General features: G+C 45.5%; 3 protein-coding genes and 2 non-coding genes across 7 annotated transcripts; 2 read left to right on the top strand and 3 right to left on the bottom strand.

Moving 5' to 3' along the window:
- Nucleotides 1-70: 70 nt before the first annotated feature.
- Nucleotides 71-4731, top strand: atf4a (activating transcription factor 4a). Of its 2 annotated transcripts, none has more exons than XM_030094434.1 (4): nucleotides 71-236; nucleotides 2077-2259; nucleotides 2350-2676; nucleotides 3214-4731. In XM_030094434.1, exons 2-4 carry the CDS (start codon nucleotides 2211-2213, stop codon nucleotides 4137-4139), a joined length of 1302 nt encoding a protein of 433 aa, XP_029950294.1. In that variant the 5' UTR covers nucleotides 71-236; nucleotides 2077-2210; the 3' UTR covers nucleotides 4140-4731. The 2 variants fall into 2 exon arrangements, with proteins under 2 accessions (XP_029950294.1, XP_029950293.1); XM_030094433.1 differs by having other exon boundaries at nucleotides 3211-4731.
- A 9838-nt stretch (nucleotides 4732-14569) lies between these two features.
- Nucleotides 14570-16774, top strand: LOC115390366 (uncharacterized). 2 transcript variants are annotated; one of them, XM_030094209.1, is made up of 3 exons: nucleotides 14570-14810; nucleotides 15328-15592; nucleotides 15721-16774. In XM_030094209.1, the coding sequence occupies exons 1-3, from the start codon at nucleotides 14680-14682 to the stop codon at nucleotides 16384-16386; spliced, it is 1062 nt and encodes a 353-aa protein (XP_029950069.1). In that variant the 5' UTR covers nucleotides 14570-14679; the 3' UTR covers nucleotides 16387-16774. The 2 variants fall into 2 exon arrangements, with proteins under 2 accessions (XP_029950069.1, XP_029950070.1); XM_030094210.1 differs by having other exon boundaries at nucleotides 14668-14857.
- A 320-nt stretch (nucleotides 16775-17094) lies between these two features.
- On the bottom strand, nucleotides 17095-19052 carry LOC115391153 (G-protein coupled receptor 35). The gene is made up of 2 exons (XM_030095271.1): nucleotides 18702-19052; nucleotides 17095-17649 (listed from the first exon to the last, which is right to left on the bottom strand). The coding sequence occupies exons 1-2, from the start codon at nucleotides 19050-19052 to the stop codon at nucleotides 17095-17097; spliced, it is 906 nt and encodes a 301-aa protein (XP_029951131.1).
- Nucleotides 19053-20800: 1748 nt separating this feature from the next.
- Nucleotides 20801-20991, bottom strand: LOC115391164 (U2 spliceosomal RNA). The gene has a single exon (XR_003931726.1). It is a non-coding gene; the product is annotated as a U2 spliceosomal RNA (small nuclear RNA).
- Nucleotides 20992-24646: 3655 nt separating this feature from the next.
- Nucleotides 24647-24837, bottom strand: LOC115391189 (U2 spliceosomal RNA). The gene has a single exon (XR_003931748.1). It is a non-coding gene; the product is annotated as a U2 spliceosomal RNA (small nuclear RNA).
- Nucleotides 24838-26630: the final 1793 nt, after the last annotated feature.

The raw sequence follows: 26630 nt of genomic DNA, 5'->3' as shown, positions 1-26630 counted from the left end.
TCCCTTGACTGGCCACCGCGGATGCGTACACTGCGTGATGCTTCGGTTGTTTATAAACCCCGGCGTCTCTTCGCGTCCGCCCTTCGTCCTCCCGTATCAGTCAAATCGTTAATTAGCTCTCCTTTGACGCTCCTAGGCGTGAAACATGGCAGTGTGAAGGCTTGCGGCGGCGACTCTTGCGGCAACAAACCGGCAGTGCAACGGCGAACTGCACTGGCTATTTCTGGCAAAATGGCGTAAGTACTCTTTATAGGCGGTTTTCCTGCATTTCACATGTCATCTCAATGTGTGATCTAAACTTCATCAACTTGTTGCGTGGGAGAATTAACTCGATTTATGTTTTCCCCTTTTTGGGACGGGGTCAGGGGGGTCATGAGAACTTACAGTAGGGTCGCAGAGAGGAATGTCCTGATGTTGTGGTATGCGAGTGTCGAGTTACAGGCTGTCACAGCTGAGGTGGTTCCCTTCCCGCTGTTGCGGATTGACTGGTTTCCTTGTTAACTGGTGACCCGACTTTTTTGCCAGGAATTACAGATACTAAAGTAAAATCCAGAAAACGTTGACACTTAAAAAATTTTGTCGTGAATGCGGTTAAGCAGCGTTCACCAAGGCTACTGTCGGGTATTTACAGCATGCTGTTACCAGCGGCAACGACGGATGTAAAAGGAAGAGTCGACTACCACTTCATCCGAAACACCGGCAGCGAGAGTTATGCCGTTTAGTGTTGAATTTACCCCTCGTGTTGACCCTCAGACAGCTGGAAGAAATCCGACCAAACCCTCTATTTTGACGTGTTTTTTCCTCCGCGACTGTTAGATTATCTGAAGCTCTTTTGTGATGTTTGTGTATATTAAACAATGACAACGTGGCGTGTCCAAAATGGCGCGCAGCAGCGTCGTGTCCTCGCGGCACCCGCCTCGCGCAGATGGCTCTCTGTTGTGAAAATGGCGGTTTGCCCGCCTACACGGAGGGAGGGGGGCGGGGTTACCGGTCGAACCATGACCAAATTAGGCAATGTTGTGCCCCCGGTGGAGGGCGGGGGTTTCTCCTTCATCACCGCCGCTTCGACACTTCAGAGGAGCGGATTAGCCAAATTTAGCCTCCCATCCCCCTCCGCGGGGAGCTAACAGGCTTAACCACCGTAGTACACACTCACACACACACACACTCTCTCTCTCACACTGTACTACTGTGTGTGGGAGGGAGAAATGTGCTTCTGGTACAGGAAGTACTCTGCTGAAGCTTTCTCATGGATGTTGATAAAAAGATAATTCCAGCCACATGACAGTGGATTTTTACAGTAGATTCGTGTTTTAAAGATTATGATAGATTATTGAAGTCACATCCGTCTTGCTTTATTGTCAGTAGTTAAAATTAAACGTGTGGGTCCGACAGTGGATCTCTAGAGGCTGCTGCAGTCCTGATCCATGTATGTTTATGGGGTTGTGTTACTTTAGAGGGTTTTATTGGCAGAAGTGGCCTTTTTCAGATCATATGATCACTTTATAAAGAGAAACGCCATGTTTCCCCTTTTCACTCCAGTTGTCCAACTATGTAACTCACATATAGTGGAGTATTTTAAATGTCTATTAGTCAAAGAACATAATGGTTTGGAATTTGTGGTTGTTTTACACACGCCCACACAGCAATAATCATGTCTTTACATGCCATTATCTGTGTGTGTGTGTGTGCGTGTGTGTCGATACTAATAGAAATACCTCATTAATCTCAGGGAAATGGTTCTGCAGTGTTGCTCCTTACAGAATAGAACATACAAAAAAAATTGAAAAGCAACTTAAAGAAATAAAACAGAATGAAAATTAAAACGGATGCATATCCGTGTGTTGTGAGTGACGACTTCAAATAAAGCATACTACTTCAATCCATTTCAGTTGAATATTGACTTAATTTTCTTCACGTTTCTTATGCATTGGCTCGATCACAGTGTATCTTTTTTCAATCTAACATCTAGATGTATAGACACGATATCGGAGCAGGATGTTTATTGATCAGATGTGGTTCTGATGCAGTTTTCTTCCATGTTCTCACCAAAACACGGTTTTGTCCTCCACCCAGGTCTCTCTCGGCAACCACCCTCAGCTTTGCTGCCGTCGACAGCAGAACCGATCCCCTCGACTTGATATCGTCACTGGACTCTCGCCTGTTCCTGTACGCCGGCTCACGGATACCACTGACCAGCAGCAGCAGCGATGACACTCTCCCAGCTGGCCTTGGAGGACGTGGAGGCCCTGTGCTTCGGTGGGTGTCGCGTTGCGAGGGTGTTTAAAGCACTGAGAGCAGCCCTTCTCAGGAGAGTCATGAGAAAGTGACCTTTGTTGTGTCCTGCAGGGCACTCGTTTCTGATGGCTGACCCCATGGGGCCCCTTCTGGACCAAGATGAAGAAGAAGCTCTTTCTCCCTCCTCCTCTCTAGAGGGGAAGGCGCCAGCGTCGCCCCCCCTCTCCTCTTTCTCCTCCTCCTCCAGTGCATCGTCCCTGTCTCCTTATCAGACCGTGTCGTTCTCTCCGCTCTCCTCCACCTCGCCGCCTCCCTCTCCCCCTCCCACCCAGTCCTCCTCCTTCCTGGGAACCAAGGCCAGAGCCGACCTGCAGTCTCTCCCCTGGCTGGTGGCCGGCGACCTGCTCAACTCCGGCGTCGGAGCAGACGATAGCAAAGGTGAGGAGGAGCCGGCGTTAACGTCTCGCTGCTGTATGTGGACGTTTCTCTATAGTTCTGGTTGTAACTCTGTACTTTCCAGCTGGGAACGTTAGTTGCTTTCAGATGTGTTTTATGAGTTTTGGCCTCAGGCAGCCTGACCCAGATGTTTTAATGTGGTGGTATTCAGGACTCTTCCCCCCCGGTGAATGAAGGCCACATGATGGACTGATTCACTCAAGAGTAATCGGTTTATCTAATGATGGTTATTCTGGACTGAAGTCAATCTTCTCTTTAACACAAGACTCGACGCACTTTGTAGAACATGGAATTGAGGCTGTGTGGAGAGTAATTACCAGGTGTGGTTTAGGGAGGGAGGGGGTGAAGTCATTGGTTCAGAGCTGGTAGGCGGAGCCATGAGTCACTGAAGTCCCAGACTGGTTTAGTGAGGCGTAGTCTGTGGATTCAGTGGTGGATGCTTCAGATTCCACAGAACAGGAAACTGAGGTTATTGAAGTATTAATGATCAAATCCTCCTGTTTGTTTTTACTTCAGCAGATGATGCGTTCGATGGCATGGACTGGATGTCGGAAAAAATTGACCTGAGTGAATTTGACCTGGAGTCTCTGATCGGCTCCTGCTCGTCCGACGAGTCCCCCGACTCCCCCGAGGACCTCCTGGCCTCCTTCGACTCCCACATGGGTCTGGAGCTGGAGCCCTTCGCCCCCGGAGGCCTGGAGCTGGGCCTGCCGCTGCCCGGCGTCCCGCCCCTCCCCCTGGAGCCCGTGAAGAGCGAGCCGCTCTCCCCGGCCCCCTCCTCCTGCCCCCCCTCCTCCCCGGTGTACACGCTGGAGCTGGGCAGCGAGGTGGACGTCCTGGACGCCGAGAAAACCACCCCGTCCGTTGCCGCCGCCTTCCTCCCAGACGCCAGCGGAGGCCCGGAGCCGCCCGTGGCCCCCATCGTGCTCTCCATCCCCTCCTCCGGTCACTTAGTGGTGGTGCTCTCCAACAAAGAGGGTCCGTCGCCGCCGCCCCTCCCCGACCAGACCCCGAAGACCTCCGCCTCCAGCGACTGCGACAGCGACTCCGGCATCGAGTCGGCCGCAGGCTCCCCGCCCCGCCAGGCCTCTCCTCCGCCCCCCCGGCCCACGGCCGGTTCCTCCAGGACCAAGCCCTACGTCAAGCCGGAGCCCGCCGCCGCGCCCTCCCCCAAGACCCCCAAGGTCAAGTCTGTGTCCGGGGCCCCCAAGGTGGTGGAGAAGAAACTGAAGAAGATGGAGCAGAACAAGACGGCCGCCACGCGCTACCGGCAGAAGAAGAGGGTGGAGCAGGAGCTGCTGCTCACCGAGTGCGAGGAGCTGGAGAAGAGGAACCGCGAGCTGGCCGAGAAGGCCGAGTCCATCAGCCGAGAGATCCAGTACCTCAAGGACCTGATGGAGGAGGTCCGCAAGCACCGGCGCGGGAAGACCGGCTCCGTGGCGTAGACAGGAAGCGCCCCGCCAGGGCGCACCGTAGGTAGTGTGTAGATGGTGTGAGGGTGGATGAATGAGTGGCGTCGCCGTGCGGGCCGGCGGGCTGGGAGGTCGTCAGGTGAAGCATCTGTACATGCTTGTCTCTCAGCCCCCGGTCGGGTCCCCGGTCGGATCCCCGTGCCGTCCTCCTTGCAGACTAGGCATGCAGAAAACTAGAATCAGCTTCACCCCGAGTCGTGTGGTAGGAACCCATGAGCAGAGCGTTCAACTCCCACATCTGTCCCCGAAAGATTAGTCTGTCCTCCGTCACCCCGCTGACACCCCCCCCCCCCCCCCCCAGCTTCACCCCGTCCTCAACTTCTTCCAACAGCTTCAAGTCCAGAAAGGGGCCTCAGCCTATTTATGAAATCGATGTCACACTGTCAACATTTTGTGTACATAGTTTTCTCCGTTTGCTCGCTGACTGTGGCTTTTCTTATTTATCGCTGGATGAAACTCCCATCACTCTGCAGCAGCTCTCTCTCTCTCTCTCTTAGCTCCGCTGTTCGGCCTGTACAAATGCTTTGCTTTTTCTTTTTTCTAATAAATGTCTGCGAGAACTTGATCATGAGTTTTGTGTGTTTTTGTCCAGTCTTAGAGGGTTTTCTCATGTAAATAGTTGAAAGTTATAAGTACTGATGGTTCAGAGTCATCACAGCTCACCTGTAGTGGAATCACTTAAAGCAGGAAATCAGATGAATTTCAGCAGAAGGAACATCATGAATATCGGTATGAAAGATTATTTTTTGTCATCTAAATGTATTTTCAACAGTGATTAAGTATAAATAAAAATGGAGCTGTATGAGAAGTCTCGCTCACACAGCTTCTCTAAGTTCATCTTATCACAATGTGTGCAGGTTGAGGCTCCACTCGGTGTGCCAAAAGGAACAAGGAAATTATAAAAATGTTTTTTAAGCCATAGTGAACACAACACTGAGAATAGCACTGGGAGCATAAGGACGAGAGCTCGCTTGACCTTCATTTCAGTATGAGTACAGACCGTGAAAGTGGGGCCTCGCCATCCTTCTGACTTTTTGGGTTTTAAGCAGGAGGTGTCAGAAAAGTTACCACAGGGATCACTGACTTGTGGCGGCCAAGCTTCCACAGCGACGTGGCTTTTTGATCCTTCGATGTCGGCTCTTCCTATCACTGTGAAGCAGAATTCACCAAGCGCTGGATTGTTCACGTGGGCTGGTTTAGACCGTCGTGACACGGGTTAGTTTCACCCTACTGGTGACGTGTCGTTGCAGTAGTAAAAGCCTCGTTACTGTCAGACTGGCCTCAAAGCCCTGCGGTCAGGGCAACTTCCTGAAAACCCAACAGCTAGAGAAGGTTTTTAAACAGGTTTTGCACCAAATAATGTCACTGAACTGGATTCATGTTGAGATTGTCGCTATTTTTGCTTGTAGATGTTTTAATTTTTGTAAAAATATCAACATATTCGATTAAACCATCTTCAGGTTTGGATGTGATTCTTTGGTTCTCTGTTCGATCACGTTCCGTAGGAACCAAGCAGAGGGACACCGATCAGTAACTGCATGTGTGTGTGTGTGTGTGTGTGTGTGTGCGTGTGTGTGTGTGTGTACATGCTTCTTTGACTGAGCCTGCCAGTCCTATTGAAAGTGATGGGCTCACTGGGGTCACTGGGGTCACTGGGGTCGCCATTGAGCGCCTGCAGCTGAAGAGGAAAGCAGACACACACACACACACACACACACACACACACACAGCTGGTGCAGTGTTTGATGGGAAGGTCCTTGGTGTGAAGGCAGACGACACTCGCCTCTCTCCCACACCGACGCTCTCACAGCTCGGGCTGGACCCACATCTGTAAATATTCATGAAAGCTTCTGATTTCAGACCCTCGAAGTGAACACGTGTGTGTGTGTGTGTGTGTGTGTGTGAGAAATACCACTCTGTGTATGTATGTGTGTGTGTGTGAGGGAGTGTGTGGCCTACAGCCAACTCAATGTGCTGACTCCTGTCAGGCAGCTGTGTAAATTTAGGTTTGGCAGTAAGACCCCAACACACACACACACACACACACACACACACACTGGTGCTCACTCCTCCCTGATAGCCTCCTCATCTGTGAGGCCTTGCCCTCCTGAGAAGAGCCAGATAAGCGGAGCGAGGAGGCTGCGGGTCGGAACGGGAGCGATAACGTGACGAGGCTGCTTTGTTATGGCTGAACGTTCAGGTTCCCCGTGAGCTGAATCAGCAGCATTTATGCTTCATCTGCGCAGAAACGTTGTTTCCACGCAATAAAAGTACACATATTAGTGTGGGAAAGTTTAAAGTTGTACCGGGACTTTTAGTTCCTCCATAAAGCCTTATTCTGTTCTAAAATGAGCATGTAAACGCCTGAAAACTTTATTCAGGATTAAGTTTAAATAAAAAAAAAAACCGTCGAGATTATTCTCCTGTGGAAGCAAAATTATATGCTAATTAGGCGGCTTAATTCTGGTCGTTCTGCGCATGCTCCATCGTGATGACGCAATGTTCCAAGATGGCGGCTCGCAGTACGCATTTGGACTCGTACGGAGACGATTTATTTAACCGGAGTTTTAGTAGAACTGGATGTAATGTATCGACCGGCGCTTAACAACGCAGACATTTTCAAAGCTGTAGCGTCAAAGTTAATCGAGAAAGAAAGACGAGAAAAACGCTGTTTACTTCCGGGAGACGTCAGTACGCCACGGCCGTCCCGTCCAATCAGAACGCTTCACAGAGGATTTAATCTTTGTTTTTCCCATGTAAACACGACGCTCATGAATATAATTCTGAATTGCTTAATTAAGAATAAACCAATTCCTAACTAAAAACATCATGTAACCACACTCTATGATGTGAAAACAGCAACTCCTTCCTCAAAGATACAACTTCTATCAAACCTTTGAGCAATTTCTTTAATTAAAAAATCAAATTTTGACTTCACATAAAACACCATTAGTTTCCTTTTGTTATTTTGTGTGAAATCTAAAGGAAGCCTTGGTGTTCACATTCATTATTGTGTTTTTTTTTTATTCAACCATTCTTGATGTGACTTGATTCCTTCCAGAGTAGCTCTGAGTTATTCCAAACAGCTTAAAGAGTTTGAATAGTATAGAGAGTAAAAATTACAGTTATTTGTGTTAAAATTTGGTAAGTAAAAGCAAAATAATACCCAAATCGAGCACCTGTGCCTGATTGATGATGCTGTTCATCTACATTATATATTATGGCGGTGGAGAGTGTAACGTACAGCCTTTATGTCTCCTTTTTTTTTTAGTGTGATATTTGTTTTTGAGGTTCTTTCTACAGGAACACGACACCAAACAGTCACATTCAGCCTCAGTTTTTTGGGCCGTCTGTTTCCTTTGTGTGTGACATTGTGCGTGAACAAAAGGCCGCAGCGGCTCAGTCTCACGCCGGCCTGTCTCACTGTTGACTTTGTTCTGTGTCCTTTTTGTTGAGCACACACTGGAAACCTGGTCAGAACCAAAGTGCACAAACAGTGAGCGCTCATGCACGTAAACAGGCCGAAGCTAAATGGGATGCACCCCCAATAAAGCCTATTGATTGATCTACTTTTCAAGAGGAGGCACATCTGGCCAGCTGCGTGTGACAAGTTTTCACCTCAGAATGAATATCTCTTTCCGTCTGTTGAAGCAGAAAATGTTTCTCTGCAGTTCAGAGCTTAGTGAAGACATGGCGCCGACCTAAAGCGTCTGTCTCAGACCTGTTAAGACGAAGCCGTCAGCAGGTCTGAGTGTGTAGCAGCAGCTTTTGACGTGCTCCAACCAGCCTGTCAGGCTGCTGACAGCATCGCCACGGCAACGCAACACATCCAGGTCAACGGAGGTCAAGTCACGAATGCCGCTCTCTCCATGGAGAAGCTCAGTCCTCGCTGTGTTTTCCCAGTTCAGCGTCGTTTTTATCATTTATAACACAACCTGCAGGCTCTGTGTCATATATTAAAGTGACCGGAGCCAGATGTTGAAAAGGAAAATGTTTAAAGTTTTGTATTGGAGCATGACAGCAATCTCAACAGTGGAGCTCAGTGAAGTCACTATGTTAGAGCGTTTTCAGGTGTTTAAGATGTCTGTTTACACGGCAATGAAGCTCTGAGCCGCTGAGAAAGCAACTTTTTGAAAACAACTTCCAAGGTGGAACTTTTTGAAAACGCTTCGACTCCATCTCCAAGAAAATGCAACTTTTCTGAAATGCTGCCCCTGTGTGTGCACCGCGGCTGTAGCACGCCGGAAAAATTGTGTTTTCCCCTGTTTCCATAGCGACCGTGTCGCAACATTTTCAAAAATTTTCAAGTTGGGAACTGTTTTCGAAAACTGGCAATTTCAGTGTCTCTGGGCAACCAAAATGCTACGAAGGTTTTCTGTTTTCACTTGTCAGTGTCGTCGTGTAAACACAGCCTTGGCTTTATTTCTTCCTCTTCGCTGTCGATTGTTGATTTTGTCTCTCAAACTTCAACAGGACGCCATGTTGTTATTGGCACTGAATAAACAAAACTTAACTGAAAAGTTCAGAGAGCAAACGTTACAGCAGCACGTTTCACTTCCCCAGAGCAGAGCCAGGCGCTCTTCTCTGAAGCAGCTCTGTGTTCCTTGTTTAAAGTGTGATAGTGTGTGAACGAACTCGTCAAAAAGCAGCTCAGCTCTGACCTCTCGACTGATCGGGGTGTTTGAACAGGTCAGTAATCAAAACACGTGGTTTCCTCGGCACGTGAGATGTGACCTTCAGGGTTCAGGGCGGAGCTGAGCTGCTCAAGTTTGATCCATTGACCGTCAGAATACTGACATAAAACAGGAGCGGCCATGTTTCTTTTCACATCCTCTGAACGAATGTTTGTGATTCTGCGTGCCAGCAGGTGAAGGGAGCGGTTCGCTGCGAGCGGAGTTCCTGATCTATTCCCGTCCGGCGGCATTCCTCTGCACGTCACGGCGGCCGGGTTCACCGGAGTTCCACTACTGTTTGGAGAATTGGTGCTCTGCGTCCTCGTGCGAACGGACGGAGATCGCTTCAGATGTGATCACTGATCCTGCTCTGGGTGCAGTCATGTGTCTCGGTCCGGGAGATTTGCACGCTTGAGGAGGTCTTGGTCTTACGTAACCGTCGCACAGCCTGGCTTTGTTCGTCCCTACATTAACGGCGAAGACGCTCGCTGTGGCGTTGGCTTTGTTTTCTGCACTCGTGACCGTATTGTGAATGGATTCGCAAATATGTTGGACAGTCCTCTCTGCACCAATTTGTTCTTTTGTTGTGTCGACAGAAGCGACGTAGCCAACAGTCTCACTCTGACGTGTTCATGCTGCTTTCCAGACACTGAATGACGTCTTCTCTTTGAAAAACTCAGTTAGAGCGATTCGTAAATCTGTGGCAAGTCAGTCAGCTTCATGAGCTTATCCCTTTGGAAGCTCATTTTGAACATGAATCAAACAATAACGTATCCATAGAGCCACTTCGAAGTAGCAAAGCCGAAGGTACATTTGGTTGAAACAGACAAACCGGCCGTTAAAACAACAGTAAAACTCAGTTTCTGCTGACGAAGCACAGCAGGCTCCTGAAAACCGCGGGGTCTTTGGATTTCAGATCCTTCAGGCAGCAGGAAAGCAGCATTACTCTGCCCATAAAGCGTGTTTCACACTGTAAAAGGATTGTGTTTCACGTTAAATGAAAATACTTGTCTAAACACGTGGCCTCACTGAGCAGGGGCTCATCTTATGAGCAGATTGAGGATTTCCCTCATGGCCCCTGAACCTTCCTACAACGATGAAAGACTGTAGTTCACGTTATGTTGAAAAGTCCATGACTTTACTGAAAAGCTGTTTCTGTCTGTGCTAACCCAACATTAGCTTTTGACCTGGTTTGACTCAGTTACTACGGAATTTTCAGTCAGTTTCAGATCCTTTTCAGACAATTCTAGACACTCAACAGACAGTTTCATCCAGTTTCTGAGGGCTTCAGACAGTCCGACACTCATTTCAGACAATTTCTGGGGGGATTCAGACAATTCCAGGAAGTGTTCAGTGAGTTTCAGAGAGTTTCAGACAGTTCCAGGCAGTTTTCAGTAATGTTCAAGGCAGTTTTCAGGAAATTTCTGACCGTTTCTAAGGGGTTTCAGACAATTCAAGGTAGTTTTCAGTAAGTTTCTGAAGGGTTTCAGACAGTTCCAGGCAGTTATCATTCAGTTTCAGACGGTTTCGGACACTTTTCAGGCCATTTCAGGCTGTCAGATTCAATGTAGTGAAAAGAAATGAAGAAACTGCAGACCTGCACACACACACACACACACACACACACACACACACACACACACACACACACACATACACGGTGAGTCAGGAGTTCCCAAGAAACACCAGTCGAGCCCCTGAAAGGAGAGGAGAGCTACACCCAGCCACAAGATGAAAAAATCATGAAGCGTAAACTGTGACGGTAGAATCCTGAAACATTCCCATGAGTCAGAGCACAGAATGAAACAGACCGGTCTCTGATTGGTGTTCTTTGGAATTGTTTGAGTAGTTCAGGGAGCAGGCTGTCTTTGGAGGGTAGTTTCCACGTGAAGACCTCCTGGACTTCCTTTCCAGATCTGCTCCCAGAGCCAAGCTCGTAAAACCTGCCTGAACTGGCGGCGTCCCCGCGCAGCCCGCAGGAACAATCCTCAGCCGTATTCCACACCGCAGTACAGCGCCGGACGGCATTTCGCCGGTCAGATGACCGAAACCCGGTAAGGCTGTCAGGCTATTCATAGTTATTCTACTGTAAGTCGGCGGCCGCCAGCAAATGTGACACATTCTGATATTCTGCCCCGGCGCTGTTCACCGGGCTATTCCTGGAGGATATCAGGCCTGACTCCCGCATGTGGTCAGTGATCCCGGGCGGATGGAGTCGTATTGGAAATAGAGGGGCGGGATGGCATCAGACGGACCAGGGAGTCACTAGAAGTGTTAAAATCATTTGATTTACCAACGGACAGCTGAGCGTAAACTTAGAGAGAGAATCGAGAAACATTTCTGGTTTTTTTTTCATTTTGAATTTGTTTTTCAAGTTCATTCATTTGTTGATCGCTATCAGTATTCAAGACAAACCGATTAATGTAATTTTCATTTTTTTTCTCTGTTTTTCCCTCCTGAGTTTGGTTTAAAGTAGATAAAGTCCGCTCTGCTGATGATCGCCCAAACATACCCTGCACTTAAACAGACTTTACTGCCCTGAACTGAAATACAGTCTTTACAGGTTGTCTCGTTCTGTTCTTACACAGGATAAATATTTCTGCGAATAACTGCTGGATCAGAGTGAATTTTTAAAGGTTCGATCCGTTTCTCAAATGAATAACAGATTAATCTGTTTGATACTTTTCCTCAATACAAAAGGAAACATTCACACATTTTACATGCCAAACCAAAAAAAAAGAGGATTCCTTTTTTATTAGCTCATTCATTTCTATTGAAATACTTTCAAGCCTTTTCTCTCACACAATGTCTTCAAGTGTTCAGAAAATGAAGGCAAAACAAGCAGATTCCAGTGAATACTGTGGTCAGGCTGAACATGTGATGCTGTGTTCATGTGAGCTTCATAACAGCAAAGCAGGTTTGAGAAGGTGAAAAGATATGAAAAGATAAAAAGAAAGAACGATCAGACAGCTCTAGACTCTGAGTTTAATGCCCGTGGTGAATGAAAGATAAAGCTAGTCATAAAGAAGCTTTGGGTCGCAGAGAGCCGAGAAGAACAGTCCTGAACAAAGTGAAGTCAAACCTATTTCAGGCACATAAAGCCTAACTTGACCTTCAGATCAGTAAAATGAGAGCATGGTAGCTTTTAATGCACATCTTTAGACAACTCCAAATGGTTTGTGCAGATAGGAATCGAAAACATTTAACAGAATTTCTTTTATAAAGGTTGAAGTGCTTGAAGCAAAAGAAAAGTAATTCCAAAATTACATCAAATGAATGGATAAAAAATAAATCGTTCCTCATTTTGGAACTCTTTATTGTGTCTATGTCTTATTAAAACTCCACAATACTACAAAATAAAATAAGATTATTTTTCAAAAGAAGGAAACTGCAGCTACTTTGATAAAGAAAAAAAACTGTAAATGTCAGTTATAGTTTCAGACTGCTTTGAATATATTTCAGACTCTTTTCCTACAGTTTCAGACTCTTTTCATACAGTTTCAGTTTTCTGGAGCCCAGGCAGATTATTTCAGGTGTTGCAGTAACAGCTGTTGTTCCATCCCTGCTTGGATCCTCGATTAAGTTATTATTATATCCTTTATTGAACCAGGTAAAAGCCCCGCTGAGATATAAAATCTGTTTTTCATGAGGGCCTGGCATGTCTCCACAATGCTCCGTCAGGACAGATGAATACCTGACACACACACACACACACACAGAGGATTTCCTCCTTCTTCTTCTGGACTTCCTGAACTCACGAACACACACAGTGCTCGTTAGCAGCAGGACAGCAGCCAGGAAGTGAAGAGCTGTGGCCAAACTTACGCAACTTCCAGTTAGTATTTCTGATCAAACCTACTTTTAGATCAGAGGTCGACGTCTGTGATGGCTGTGAAAGCCACAAAACACGACTCTCCTTTTTCCCAGAGCCACACATTGACTGAACACATTATTAACTGGCCTGTGTGTGTACCAAGATCGTTTTATTCCATTAAGAAGGGAGTGGTTTGTACTCCAATGACCCATAAATCCCATAAAAATATTAGTTTTTCTAAAGTGTCCTGAAGGAATGCTCATGTTTGATTTAGATATGATCATCTTGACCTTTTGAGAACTCTCCGTGGTGTTTATCCTCTCATCCAGAGTCCACAGGCTGAAGGTCGGAAACATCCTGGAACCAACAGCAGTTTATTTGACAGCAAACAGAGAGAGTGACCCCACCCTGCCCGTCCAGGGTCAGCTCCACGTAACGCAGGCCTCAGAGAGAATAGCCGGGGTAAGGAGGAGAAAAAAGATGAAAGCTGAGAGGGTTTAAACAGGACACACACCCGGACAGTGTGTCAGGTCAGTCACATGCTTTCTCTCAGCGTTCTTGTCTTCCACCGCTGAACGAAGGGAACCTTTCAGCGGACATCCATCACACGGGATCTCCGAGCAGCTGAGCTCATTACCGCCGCCGTGGACTCAGATTAGGAGGACAGATTTACTCCCGGAAAGTGGGACGACGCACCAGTCCACTCTGCTGTTCATGTGAGGCCAAGGAAGGAGTCACGACACAGAATAAACTTCAGTGTGTGTGTGTGTGTGTGTGTGTGTGTGCACACATCTCCAGTTTCCTCTGAAATTCCAAGCATGTAAGGTAAATGGGAGTCTCAGTCAGCCCTGGACGATGCCCCCTTTCACTGTGAATCTAATAAAGTGGACAGATTAATCAGTTTGATTTGTGAAAGAAGGTTTTTACCAATAAGTACAAGAACGAGATCGTATCTGTTGAGCTTCAGAGGAAAAGGTGGCGTTGTTCTCTGCAAACGAAGACTCACTTCCTTCACTGCTCAGAAAATGTTGAGATGAGATGTAGGTTAAGGTGAAGGAAGTAGTTGCGGTGACAAGAAACAAGATTAGGATATGTAGGCGTGTGTGTGTGTGTGTGTGTGTGTGTGAGTGTGTGTGAGTGTGTGTGTAGTAAATAAGTTCTCTGCAGGGTAACTGTTGGCATTCCTCTGAAAGAGGAATCGAGTGCAGTACAGAAAGCAGGACAGAGTTTGAATGAAATCTTCAAGCTGAGTTGAGAGTAATGATGTAAAATGATACTCGAAAGGTTTAAAGAGCAGAATTAAAACGTTTAACAGCAGTGTGTCTCTGTGGGTGGGTCTGCTGTTTGTGATGAAAAGGCGCCACCTGCTGTCACATTTTAGAACTGCACACAAACTTTGTTTTTGAAGTCCACCACTTAAAGCCACTCAAATCTTCAACATCAACTCTAAAGACATTTGAAGGATATTTCAAGGGTCAGTTTTTCCAACAGGATCACAACACTAAAAAAAGATGCTTTCCTTTTGTGTCATTTATTTTCCTTGAAAAAAAATATGTCATCTGAATGTGATGATTCTGTATACTCAGTTTATTTTTTTCACCGAATTGAGATGTTCTTCACTAGATTACTTTGTTCATATATAATGCTACTTTGCTCATATAAAATGTTGATACGAATGCTTTTTTACATGTTATAAAAAATTTAATCAATCAAATTATAAAAAAAATCAATGTTTTACAATTCGACAAATATATTGTTTAATTATCTTGCTTCCCGAATCTTTTGATAAAATATTTATATGCATTTAACTACAGCGTTGTTTAAGCGCTTTATGATGCAGTGTCACTACTGTCCTGTAGAGGGCGCCGTAATGTGGCTGCAAACCAAATCTGCCATCACAGTGACTGACCGCAGAAGAAGTTTCGACAGCAGTTTGGGGCAGAAGGAGTAAAAGAGGAAGTCTTCCGTTCATACTGCTGTTAAAAGTTGATTTTAAATATATTTCCTCATTAGACTGCGGCGTTTGATGTGGTTTAGAGCGGCCGCAGTCTGCGTGCTTATCGCCGTGTGTGTCTTTCACACTTTAGACTTTAACTCGGAGCCGACCAGTTCAGAACCGAGCGGAGCCGAACAGAGCCGAGCGGAGCCGAGCGGCAGGTCTGTCTGAGCCTCTTTATGCTGTTTAGCAGGGTCCTGATTAGAAGGTAGGTTCACTTCAAACGCATCACAGAGAAACTATTTCATGACAGAATCCTGAGTTTAAATGATAAAATCGTGGAATTTTCATTATGAGTACAAGTTCAAGTGAATCAAAACCCTAAAATGTAACGTGATTACCCCCAGGAAGGCGCTCCAGGGTCACATGTGATCACGAGCCTCTGGAAATGTTGAAATAGTTTGAACACGAGGTTATTTGAACCTCTATCCTAATTTTCACCAACTCTATCACTACTTATGCATTTGTTTTACATGTTTTTGCAAACTCACCGACAGCCTGGCTTTGACTGAATCTGATTACACACAGTGTGGGGAGCTTTTATAGATGTTTTTAGAATTTAAACCATATTCACACATTTCTTCACTGTGTTCAAATCCAGTGTTGCAGATCTAAATTCTCAGTATTAAACAGCATTACTTCGCCTCACTCTGTCGTCCCCCCGTCCCTTCTCTGCAGCATGTCCTCGCCTGCTCTCCGTCATGTGGTCTGGGAGTCGGAGGGCCTGGTGGCCCACCTCCACCCCCGGCCCTGGACGCCGGGCTCCGTCATCCTGGAGAGACGCGCCCCTGGACCCCTCGGGGGGAGCATCTTCCACCTGGAGGAGGCCGAGTACCTGTCCTGGCTGCTGGGGGCTCGAGCCGTGTCCCGGCGGCTGTGTGAGGGGCTGGGCGTCCGCAGGTGTGCGCTGGTCAGCAGGCCGCACACACACACCCCGGCTCAGGTCAGTCCTCTCCGGGGAGACGATGAAGGCTGGGAATGAGTGAGGAGGACTCCCGACACTAAACCGGGGGAGTTGAAGGCAATTCAGTGTTTTAGAGGGAAATCATGCAAATCCATGTTTTCCTGCAGATCCGGATCCTCCCCCTGCACGGCCTCGATGCGGAGTGGCGCCCCCACCTGGCCGGGGACGAGGAGTTCAACATCGTGGACCCGGGCTACTGCACATCGAAGACCGCCCCGCGCTGGAGCGACTCCAGCCTGACGGAGATCCAGACCCGGATCCGGTCCAGGCTGCCCTCCCCCGACGCGCCCCCCGACCTGCGCTTCCTGGGAGACGACCCCGCCCACCCGGGCCTGTTCCCGCGCATCGTCCGCGGGGAGGAGCAGCAGTGGCGGGTGTGGGAGGACGGCGGCCACGTGGCCTTTCTCACCCCTTTCCCCAACTCTCCCGGCTTCACCGTGCTGGTGCCCCGCCGACCTCTGACCTCTGACATATTCAGACTGGAGAGGAGGGACTACGAGGAGCTGGTGCTGGCCGCCCGGAAGGTGTCCCGGCTCCTGGAGGAGGCGCTGGGCGCCTGGGGGGTGGGGCTCATCTTCGAGGGCTTTGAGATCGACTACGCTCACGCGAAGCTGATACCGCTGTTTCTGCCTCCGCCGCCAGAGGTTAAAGGTCACAGCAGCACGCCGCCCCAGTTCTTTCCCATTTACCCCGGGTACGTGACCTCCGAGGACGGCCCTGAAGCCCTGGCGGACAGTCTGGAGGAGATCCACTCCAAACTCACCCACCACTGACGCACGTCGTTCCTACGGTCTGCTCATGTTTATATCGAGACTTTCTGCTTCGTTACAGAAACAAACAACTGGTAGCCCGACAAGCTAACTGCTTCGTTTTCAGTGCGAGCGGACATCGTTTTGAAAATCCGATGTGTTCCGACTTGAAATGCCATGAAAACGGGGTCTGACAGATCTTTGAACTTGAAGCTTAATGATGTTGAGATGCCACTTTTTTAGCAATATTCTATGTGAAGCTGATCTGTTTTATACTCCTGCTGAAGAGTGTTTGAGATAAACTCTCTGGATTCAAAACATGGTTTCATTTCCTGTCTTGTGATTTCATGTCAGTTGATATGGGGAGCTGCTCATGAATGGTTCAACGTGTGGAAGATCCTTCACCTTTACCTCCTGGACTTCAATAAAATTCAGCTCCTTTTCAGCCAGTAGCTTTATTTTTGGTTTGTCATGAAGAAAATGGCTCAAACAGACCAAACGGATGAATTTTTAAATGAAAATGAGAAAGAGGGTGAAAACTCCTAATGTCATGACAGTGCTGGTCATCTCCTGTACTAACTTGCATAAAGTTGCACATCATGGCTCATTATTCTGGGTTAATTGATCCCACTGAGAGACGCCGATTCATTTACAGGCTAACCGGCTGCTAAGTGCTTCATCAGTCCTGAGGGCTTTGCTTGTTTGATCAAACGCCGCCGGGTTCACTCCGATTCACGGCTGCTGACCGGAGGATTTCTGGGAACCGTCCGGACGGCTCCTGGAGCGGCGGCTCCGCCAGCAGCCGCCGCCGTCGGTGCGCTCCATCTTGGTGATGTAGAGGAGCGGCTCGATGCTGCAGCTCAGGTCCATGATGGAGAAGACGCTGGTCGTGATCTGACAGTTGAACTCCACAAACGTGTAGTAGGGCGCGAAGGGCATGAGCGCCACGGGCGGCAGGTAGTTGACCACGATGATGGCCAGGTTGATCAGCACCATCCTGAAGGCCCTCCTCTTCACCGGGTGCATCTCCTCCTTCCCCGCCACCGAGCGGCGCAGCGCCCACACCACCGAGACGTTGCAGAAGACCATGACCGCGAAGGCGAACAGGATGACGCCGCTGAAGATGTTGTTGACGCCCTTTCTTCCCAGGACGCTCTTGGCGACGCCGTGAGCCAGGACCAGACCCCAGACCAGCAGGCAGAGCCCCGAGCGGATCCTGTTGTCACGGATACCGGCGAACAGCACCGGGTAGACCACGGCCACGTAGCGGTCTACAGAGATGCAGACCTGGAGGAGGCAGAGTGACACTGTCTGTCGTTTCTACTTCTGGTTCGGACCGGATCAGATATTTTTCCATGATTTAACCCAAAAGCTGTTCTGTGATCACAAAGGGAATCAGTGTCACCAACCAGATCATACATTTTACTCCATATGCCATAAAAATAACTAACCAGAGGTGGAAATCAATACATTTTTTTAGAATATTTTTATTATCAAGAGGTTGTTCCTTAATGAATGTATGCTTTCTGAAAGTCACAATGCTTCATGTGAAAACACGTCGTTTTTAGCGTTTTCATTCCCGATAAACCTTTGTGTCGACACAGCAACGTCCTGAAATAGATACCAGAAAGCAGCAGAGATGCTGAGAACGCTGGTTCGTCTGTCGGGCCGTGAGCTGACACTGCTGAACGTTTCTGTCAGGACATTAAACATGTGGATGGAATCATCTCAGCAGAGAGGTTCTCACTGAGTCAGATTTAGACACATCTGTGAACCGTATCTGAGAGAAAGAAGTTTTTAATCTCTTAGTTCAGCTCATGGAAAAAGGGAGCAAAGTCAAAATTATTGCATTTACGTTTTAGTCAGTGTAATTATGTGGTTATTGATGCTATATAAACTGCACTGAAATGAACTGAATGTTGTTTTGAGCTGTTATCAGTACAGTGTTTATGCAGAACTACAGATGACTCAACAGTATTCCAATTAAAGTTCCTAAAATGTCTTCATTTCAAATTGAGATAAAAACAGTTGGACAAAAATTTACTTTAAAACTGCAATTCAAGGTGACTTTATTGCTCAAAGAAGAAAATTTGGAACTGAAATAAACAAACAAAATGTTGTTTGTCATTTAAAAGACTACAGTTTATATTTTCTAGTAAATTCATCTTCATCTCCCCCCGAAAAAACAATAAAAATATAAGTTTTTATCTCTAATACTGAAACGTTAAGAGTTTTTCCACTGGTGATAAGAGCAGAATATATACACTTTCTGCATCAGCAGTTACCAGTCACACCACAGGAGTGGTGCGTTTATTCATGACTCCGCTCTGAGAACTCACCAGGAAGAGCGGCGCCACGTCCTTGACCCCGTACATGAACTTCTTGTAGTGCCAGACGCGGAAGTCGTCGACCAGCAGGGTGTTGACCAGGTCGACGGGCGTCATGAGGCAGAAGCAGGCGTCCAGGACGGCCAGGCTCAGGATGAAGACGTCCGACGTGGAGGCGTCGCTCTTCCTCGCCGCGATCTGCCAGACGACGAAGGCGTTGCACGGCGTCCCCACGGCCAGGTTGAACACCTTGACCCCGTAGTAGAAGATGAAGGCGTACGGCACGGCGGCGCACTGTGGAAACCGGTACCACAGCAGGGGGGCGCCGGTGGAGTTCTGGTGGAGGGAGGTGGCGTTGGACATGTTGGGGAGGGAGACGCTGAGATGCTTCAAGTGAGGAAAACTCCGGAACGTACCTCAGGAGGTCCACGGCGTTTTAGCCCCGAGTCCTTCTGCAGGTCATCGAAGCCAGCGGCTTAAAAACGACCTCCAGAGAGCGTCACGACGGGGCGGGGCCACGCTGGGAGGTGTTATCCGTTTATCCACACACCTGAGGATCAGGCTTTTTCATTATTCCCATTTAGGAGTCATTAGAATAAAAAAAAAGGCGAAATGATTTCTAGTTTTATTCCTGCGGGGACTGAACCAACAGACGCACCGCGGTGTTATTCTGACTGACGCAACTCCAGTGAGAACAGGTGACGCCGTGAAAATGAGAAATATAATGCAAGATGTTACCAAAGCACTCATGTTGAGAGGAGGAGGAGGGGAAAAAGCAATATAAAGCTACACTGAACACCCACGTTCATCTGGAACCTGAACTTTTACAGTCAGAAGTCAGATTTCATGTTTTTTTTTGTTTTGTTTTTTTTTAAGTTGGCCCTATAATGCAGAGTTTAGTTGCTGCTGGTTGCACGTCTGAGGAGATGTTGTGTTGTGTGTGAGGAGGAGGGGCAACTGGCTCAGACTGCAGTACTTTAAAGGTCAATGTATCTATTTGCTGCTTCCACAAGCTAATTTGTGGCCATGAAATAATAAATCGTGCGCACGAAATATTAATTCGTGGCTACGAATTAGGAATATCATTCACTGAACAGTCCAGTAAAGTTAGCAGCATCTTGACAGATGCGGGCTTTCGGTCTCAATAACTCTTTAACAAAATGTCAGTAACATACAAAGGGCGCGTCCATCCCATCGTTGTTTTAATTAAAAGTATCTGTCTATCAAGTATCAGAAACAATATTGATTTCTATGAGCAGCTGGTAGTGCTGCGGGGTTAAGGGACCGTCTACAATTTACAAGTCGCTGCAACAGTGAAGACAAATACAAAAACAAAAAAAAAAAAAACAATCCAGAGATTCGCTGCAGTGTCACCATAATCACTACAATCTTATAATAGTCTTCAATCTTATAATATCTTAATAATTCTGTACTTAACCTTAGTAATTCTGAGCACTTTTATTCTTCTTCCTGGTTGAAGCACCTTTGTTTGAATCTATAACAATAGCATAACTGTATTTAAAGCAGAACTATGCAAGATTTGCTTTAGCGCTCCCCCTACTGGTCTCCTGTGAAAGCTCACTGTCGTAAACGTCCTCCGCATCACCAGTTGCATAGTTCTGCTTTAAGTGTAAAGTTAAAGCTATTTATATTGAAAAAGGTGAAACTTACGTTTATTTTGCAGTGATTTCATATTTCTTAAATAAAAGGTAAACATTTAATTTATTGTAGTTTTTATTTCTAAAATGTTATACTGGAGGAGCTTCCTGGATCAATAGTTTCTAGTTTTACAGGTAGTACATCATGTACATGATTCTTAGCAGTTTTTCTGAGGCTTTTGTATTATTTGTATTGATATCGGAATTATATCGTATCCACCAAAATTATGAACTATATCGTGATAAAATTTTTGGCCATGTTGTCCAGCCCTAATTGTTAACGTAATCATTTCCAATAATTCAAATGTATAATTCTCCACAATTACCCTGCAATCACATAAAAGCTACAAACCCACCAGTTGAAACAGGCACATCATTCCAAGAGTAACCCAATTCAACTACTGAGCCAAGAGCTGAATAATTGATGACAATCACATTTCCTTTAATAGTAGAGGGGTGTGCACCGTTCCTGGAGATACTGCAATACCAGGTCGATGCGTGGAGTGGACGGAGCAAGCCCCTATTCCATCTCCCTGTTCCAAAAATCAATTTAATATATGGTCCCCGGATAGGGGACGTATCAGATATTAAACTGATAAGAACAGATACTACACTTGATCTTAGCCAAAAGGCCGAGAAGCGATTCCAACAGAGACTCCGAGCAGAGGGAGTCATCCTCCGGGAGGTCCATGTCAGTCCCGGTCCGACCCCAAAAACACGTTTACTGAAGATTTCACAGAAAGCAGAGAGAGGAGACAGTAAAATCTGACGTGCTGCTGATCGGGTGAGTTGAAACACATATCTATGAGTTGAAAGAGTTTAACGAGGGTTTCTTTTACACTGAAGTCTGTCTCTGGGGACACGTGAGCCGTTCTGGACCAATAGAAACACACATCCGAATAAACGCTCATATCTTAAAGGAACACTCAATAATGTGGATCAAACTCACACAGAGGAGCTCGGGCAGTGTTTGGATTCGATTAGACACGCTGGGAGAAAAGTGAAAGACTGAAAAACAGACGATTTGATGGCACGTGACGAGCAGAGATGGAAATGGGCCTCTAGTGTAGAGGAGAGGTACTGCAGCCCCAGACTCAAACCGTCTCACTTCACTTCACAGGCTTCACTGATCTATTATGCGGTATATTTTGGATTAAGTGGAAGTGTCAAGCCAGTTAAATTGGACTGAGACCACTCGGGAAGGACTGTTTATTTTCGTTGTTCTCATATGAAATATGAATTTTTAAAGTGATTTGTTTTTTGTGAAAACTACAACTATTTAGTTTATTGTATATCTTCTGCTTATTGACTTTTTAGTACAGGAAGTTCAGCTTCAACTGTTGCAGATCTGATCTGCATGTGGCTGCAGTGTCCAGAGGGAGGTGTAAATCATACTGGAGAAATAAAAAAGGGACAGTCAGGAAACACATGATGAGGACGTAGGGGTGGGCGATATGGCAAAAATGTCATATCACGATTTTTTAAAATCAATATCACGATCACAATTTTATCACGATTCTTTTTTATATTGATTTTTCTAAACTAATTTGCAAGTTTGACCATTTTTTTCTGCAATGTTAAACATGTAAAACGTATAAAATGTATTTAAACATGTAAAACCCTAAAAGAAAAAAAATACAATTTCAGCTAAAGAAACTGGCTTTAATCTAAATAATAGTTTTTTTTTAATCAAAATGTGCAATGAACACAAACATAAAGACAAACACAATTAACTAATATCTATAACCTGAGTGAATAATACAGCTGCTTGAGAGCAATTTTTTGTTCAGAGATCTAAGCTTTTATCGCCTTTTAAAAATGAGGTAAAAGATAATGAACAATAAAGAACACTTTTGTCACACAAAAGACTAAACACATCAAATAGCTTTTTAGCACAGTTTTAATGGGATATAGTTTTAATATTGCGCTATATGACCACTAGAGGGCTCTGTCTCCACTGAAATGCAGCCCCTCATCATCCCATTAAACCAAAGACGTTCCACTAGTTATCAGACTAAAGGGCCGTTTCAGCTGTTAACTTGACGGTATGTTCACTGAGTGTCTTTTCACATTTCTGTGATTTGTTGTATATACAATCCCTCATGCTAGCTTGTGAACTGCTTCAGTGCTAACTTCAGCGTCTCTCCCTCCAGCTTGTTGGGGTGTTTCTATGGCGACTGATCTCTTGTAGATCCCGTACTGCTGCTGTAAACCAGCTCTGCCTGACACAGCCTCCACCCAGCAGCAGCTCCGGTTAGAGAAGCTGTCGCACCGCGCTCCGCTCGCTGTTAGCTGCCTTTGTGTCCCGAGTAAACTTGAACGCAGCACTGGCTGTGGCTGCGGAGGTTTTTTTTTTTTTTAATCATCGTTAATGTTGCTCTGCATGTATCTATTATGTATGTGGATAACTGCACTAGAAGGAATATTTAGTTAATATTATCTGAAGCTTTCAGGAAACATCATCACTCCAAAAAATATATATTGGTGAAAAAATAACGAGAAGAACGTGCCCTACGGACGATTTAACGATCTTTCTGATTTATGAGATCGTCCAGACATTATAATCCTTAACTTATCGCACACCCCTATGAGGACGCCGTCTCTGTACCTGCAGTATAACAGAGCGCGACTCTTCCTGGACCAGGAGGATCCAGAGTTTCCTCCCTGTCTTCTCCACAAGTCTTCATTTGGATTCTGTCTGTTTAAAGACAGAGACGAAGAAAATGTAACTTCAAACACTCATTTTCTGCAAAAAAAAATAATGACTCCAATCTACCGATCAAAACCTTCAATCTGCTGGAAAAAATAAAAGGTCTGAGACCGTTTGTGTTTCACATGATCTCTGTGTTCAGGAGGAAGAAGAAACGGAAGAAAATCAGTGAAGGCAGAAACAAAACGATCCAAACATAAAACTCATCAAAACAACTTCATGATCCATGATAAAAATTAACAATATTGGTCATTTAAAAAAAAATTAAGCCTTTATGATTCTGTTAACATTCTTTCACTGAAATGAAATCAAGAATATTTCACATTTTTCTTTTTACATACAAACTGATAGAGTGAAAAACCCATTATCTCTCAATTAAGATTTAAAATTACAGTTATATATTTGCATTCCTAAATAGAAAAAGATAGTTTTCCTTTTTTAATTTCTGTGGATTCCAGAGAGACAGGGCAAATCGCTTATAAAACGTGTTATTTCAAAACATAACATTTGTAGGTTAAATTAATTTCTTGGAAAATGCCTAAGGTTTCATTCCACCGGACAGCAGAGACACTTCTGTCCCCCTGGTCCGTCCTCTGTGGGAGCTGCTGTGTTTGGGGAAAATAGAAAGAAATTACATTTATTATTCATCAAGACAACTTGAAATGAGACGTCTTCATGATTGTGGTAAAGATAAAACATAAAGATGGACGATATCAAATGAGAAAACAGTTTACTGGAGGTTCAGTTCTGTCAACTCTTTGTCTTCATTTTCCATTATATCTGACTTACTGATGAACATATAAACATGACTGTCTTTCATAATAACATCTGTAAAAGACAGATCCATAGTGTGGAGAAAACAAACTTTAGTTGTGCTTCATAAAGCTCAATAACTTCAAGGTGGACGACATAAAATGAGAAAACACTTTATAAACGTTAGTTTGCTCTATCTCACTCCGTCCATCTCTCTGTCTGCTCTCTCTCTCTACATTTCCCATGAGAAATGATTGAACACAAGAGGTGAAATTAAAAGACTGCGGGCTTCGATCGGGCTGCTTACTGGGTGGTAAAAGCTAAAATAGACTTTCATATGTTAGAAAAAAATCAATGCAGTGACAGAAATTAGACACAAGGGGGGGCTCAGGATTAAAATATCTCAGTCAACAGTTTCAACATGTATCAAAAACAATGACAAACTGCCTTTTAGTTTCTGCTTGTTTACTTTCTGTTTTACTTGTTCATGTAGTTTTTTCTCTTCTGATACGGTTGAGTTTGTTTTGTAGCCACGACATAAGTTTGCATAGAAACTTTGTAAACCGAAGGCTTTCACTTCTCTGACTGTGACCGTATCACGGTGTGTTTGAATCCACCTCATTTCCACTGCCTGCTTTGACTTGCTACGTTGTTGTTTTGGTGTTCATGAATATTCTAAATGCTTTAGAATCTCAGTTGTTCACGCTGTCATTTACAATAATTCAAGATTGAATCCATATTTTCTGTAATTACTCCGCAGTCCCACTAATTGCTGACACACCAGTTAACGTAAGCACACCGCTAACCAACTTATTCATATTTCCTTTGACAGTAGAGGGGGGTGCACCGTTCCTGGAGGTACTGCAATACCAGGTCGATGCGTGGAGTGGACGGAGCAAGCCCCTATTCCATCTCCCTGTTCCAAAAATCAATTTAATATATGGTCCCCGGGTAGGGGACGTATCAGATATTAAACTGATAAGAACAGATACTACACTTGATCTTAGCCAAAAGGCCGAGAAGCGATACCGACAGAGACTCCGAGCAGAGGGAGTCATCCTCCGGGAGGTCCATGTCAGTCCCGGTCCGACCCCAAAAACACGTTTACTGAAGATTTCACAGAAAGCAGAGAGGAGACAGTAAAATCTGACGTGCTGCTGATCGAGTGAGTTGAAACACAGATATCTATGAGCTGAAAGAGTTTAACGAGGGTTTCTTTTACACTGAAGTCTGTCTCTGGGGACACGTGAGCCGTTCTGGACCAATAGAAACACACATCCGAAAAAACGCTCATATCTTAAAGGAACACTCAATAATGTGGATCAAATTCACACAGAGGAGCTCGGGCAGTGTTTGGATTCGATTAGACACGCTGGAAGAAACATGAAGGACAGAAAAAAGATGATTTGACGCGACATGATGAGCAGAGATGAAGACGGGCCTGCAGCGCCTCTAGTGTAGAGGAGAGGTACTGCAGCCCCAGACTCAAACCGTCTCACTTCACTTTACCGTGACCGAGCAGACTTTAGGACTCCTACTGCAAATAATATATCACCAAAAAACACCCAGCAGAGGAAACGAAGACATTTTTGACAGAGCACTGACAAAGTTCAACATTAACAACAGAAGTGACGTTAATTGTCTTGAGTGTCTCCACATTATGACCAATAAAAACAGAAATCCTCATTAACAGGCCAATAATTAACACCTCAAACCAACGCGACCCAAGCAAAGACAACATTACTCTGTAGTTACAAAGTAAGAAAACATTTTAACAAAATATTAAGTTGAAAGGCAGCATGAAGCAAAGTTCGTCCACCGTCCACGACTAGCTAGTCGGAGACAGAACGCATAATGCAATAATTACTTTCTTCAGAAAACAGTAAAAAAAAAAGATAACTAGTTAAGTTAAAGTTATGTATGCAGTCTGTGGCTGTCGATAAATAAAACGTTTTCGAGTAAATATGAACTTACCGAAAGACATTCGAGGCACAAACGTGAAGTTTCGCTCCTTCAACGAACATGTGCGCGTGCAGGCTACCTCAAGCCAGTCTACGCATGCTCCGCGCATGCTCTGACGAAACGACACGTCAATGTGTCCGCCACATTGGACCGGGCAACAATAGGTGGCGGCAAAAACAAGTAGACAGATTTTTCAGGATTGCGAGTTTTGTTTTGCAGTTGCATCGCATCACATGCTTCAGTGATCTATTATTTGGTATATTATAAGAGTTTATGGATTAAGTAGAAGTGTCAAGCCAGTTAAATTGGACTGAGACCACTCGGGAAGGACTGTGTATTTTTCGTTTTTCTGTATGCAATACGATTTTTCAAAGAGATTTGTTTTTCTTTTTTGTGTAAACTACAACTATTAAGTTTTGTCGTATGTCTTCAGCTTATTGATTTTTTAGTACAGGGAAGTTCAGCTTCAACTATTGCAGATCTGATTTGCCTGTGGCTGCAGTGTCCAGAGAGAGGTGTGAAGGTTTGAAGCTGTGAGGAGAGCGGAGCTTCTGATTGGCTGCTGGGAGACCAGCTGACACAGGCCAGACCACTGGAGACTGCTGCTGGGTTTCAGCCACAGTATAACTGGTTGTGTTAATTTTCCAGGGCTTAAACAACACCGTTTGTCTCTCTTTGACTATACTGAGTCATCCTGCAGAAGACTGGAGCAGGTCTGCAAATGGTTTCGTCCCAACACAGCCAGTTGTTCCTCCTGGGATAAAATTAATGATGGTCAAATTAAAATATGCATGTACACAGAATAAACTGTAAATGCTGCATCTCATCATCTCATTTCAAAATGAAGATGTTGACTTC

The sequence above is a fragment of the Salarias fasciatus genome, chromosome 6 (genome assembly GCF_902148845.1).
Source record: "Salarias fasciatus chromosome 6, fSalaFa1.1, whole genome shotgun sequence".
NCBI lineage: Eukaryota > Metazoa > Chordata > Actinopteri > Blenniiformes > Blenniidae > Salarias > Salarias fasciatus.
This window is presented reverse-complemented; position numbering and strand designations above follow the sequence as displayed.

What these genes read in the sequence shown, in the direction of transcription:
- atf4a (XM_030094433.1), top strand. Translation starts at nt 2,211, where the DNA reads ATGACACTCTCCCAGCTGGCCTTGGAGGACGTGGAGGCCCTGTGCTTC. An exon ending in CGTGGAGGCCCTGTGCTTCG is followed by an intron (nt 2,260 to 2,349) that starts GTGGGTGTCGCG and finishes TGTGTCCTGCAG; the next exon opens with GGCACTCGTTTCTGATGGCT. An exon ending in CGGAGCAGACGATAGCAAAG is followed by an intron (nt 2,677 to 3,210) that starts GTGAGGAGGAGC and finishes TTTTTACTTCAG; the next exon opens with CAGATGATGCGTTCGATGGC.
- LOC115390366 (XM_030094209.1), top strand. Translation starts at nt 14,680, where the DNA reads ATGTGGTTTAGAGCGGCCGCAGTCTGCGTGCTTATCGCCGTGTGTGTC. An exon ending in CGAGCGGAGCCGAGCGGCAG is followed by an intron (nt 14,811 to 15,327) that starts GTCTGTCTGAGC and finishes CCTTCTCTGCAG; the next exon opens with CATGTCCTCGCCTGCTCTCC. An exon ending in ACACACACACCCCGGCTCAG is followed by an intron (nt 15,593 to 15,720) that starts GTCAGTCCTCTC and finishes GTTTTCCTGCAG; the next exon opens with ATCCGGATCCTCCCCCTGCA.
- LOC115391153 (XM_030095271.1), bottom strand. Translation starts at nt 19,052, where the DNA reads ATGTCCAACGCCACCTCCCTCCACCAGAACTCCACCGGCGCCCCCCTG. An exon ending in ACGTGGCGCCGCTCTTCCTG is followed by an intron (nt 17,650 to 18,701) that starts GTGAGTTCTCAG and finishes TGCCTCCTCCAG; the next exon opens with GTCTGCATCTCTGTAGACCG.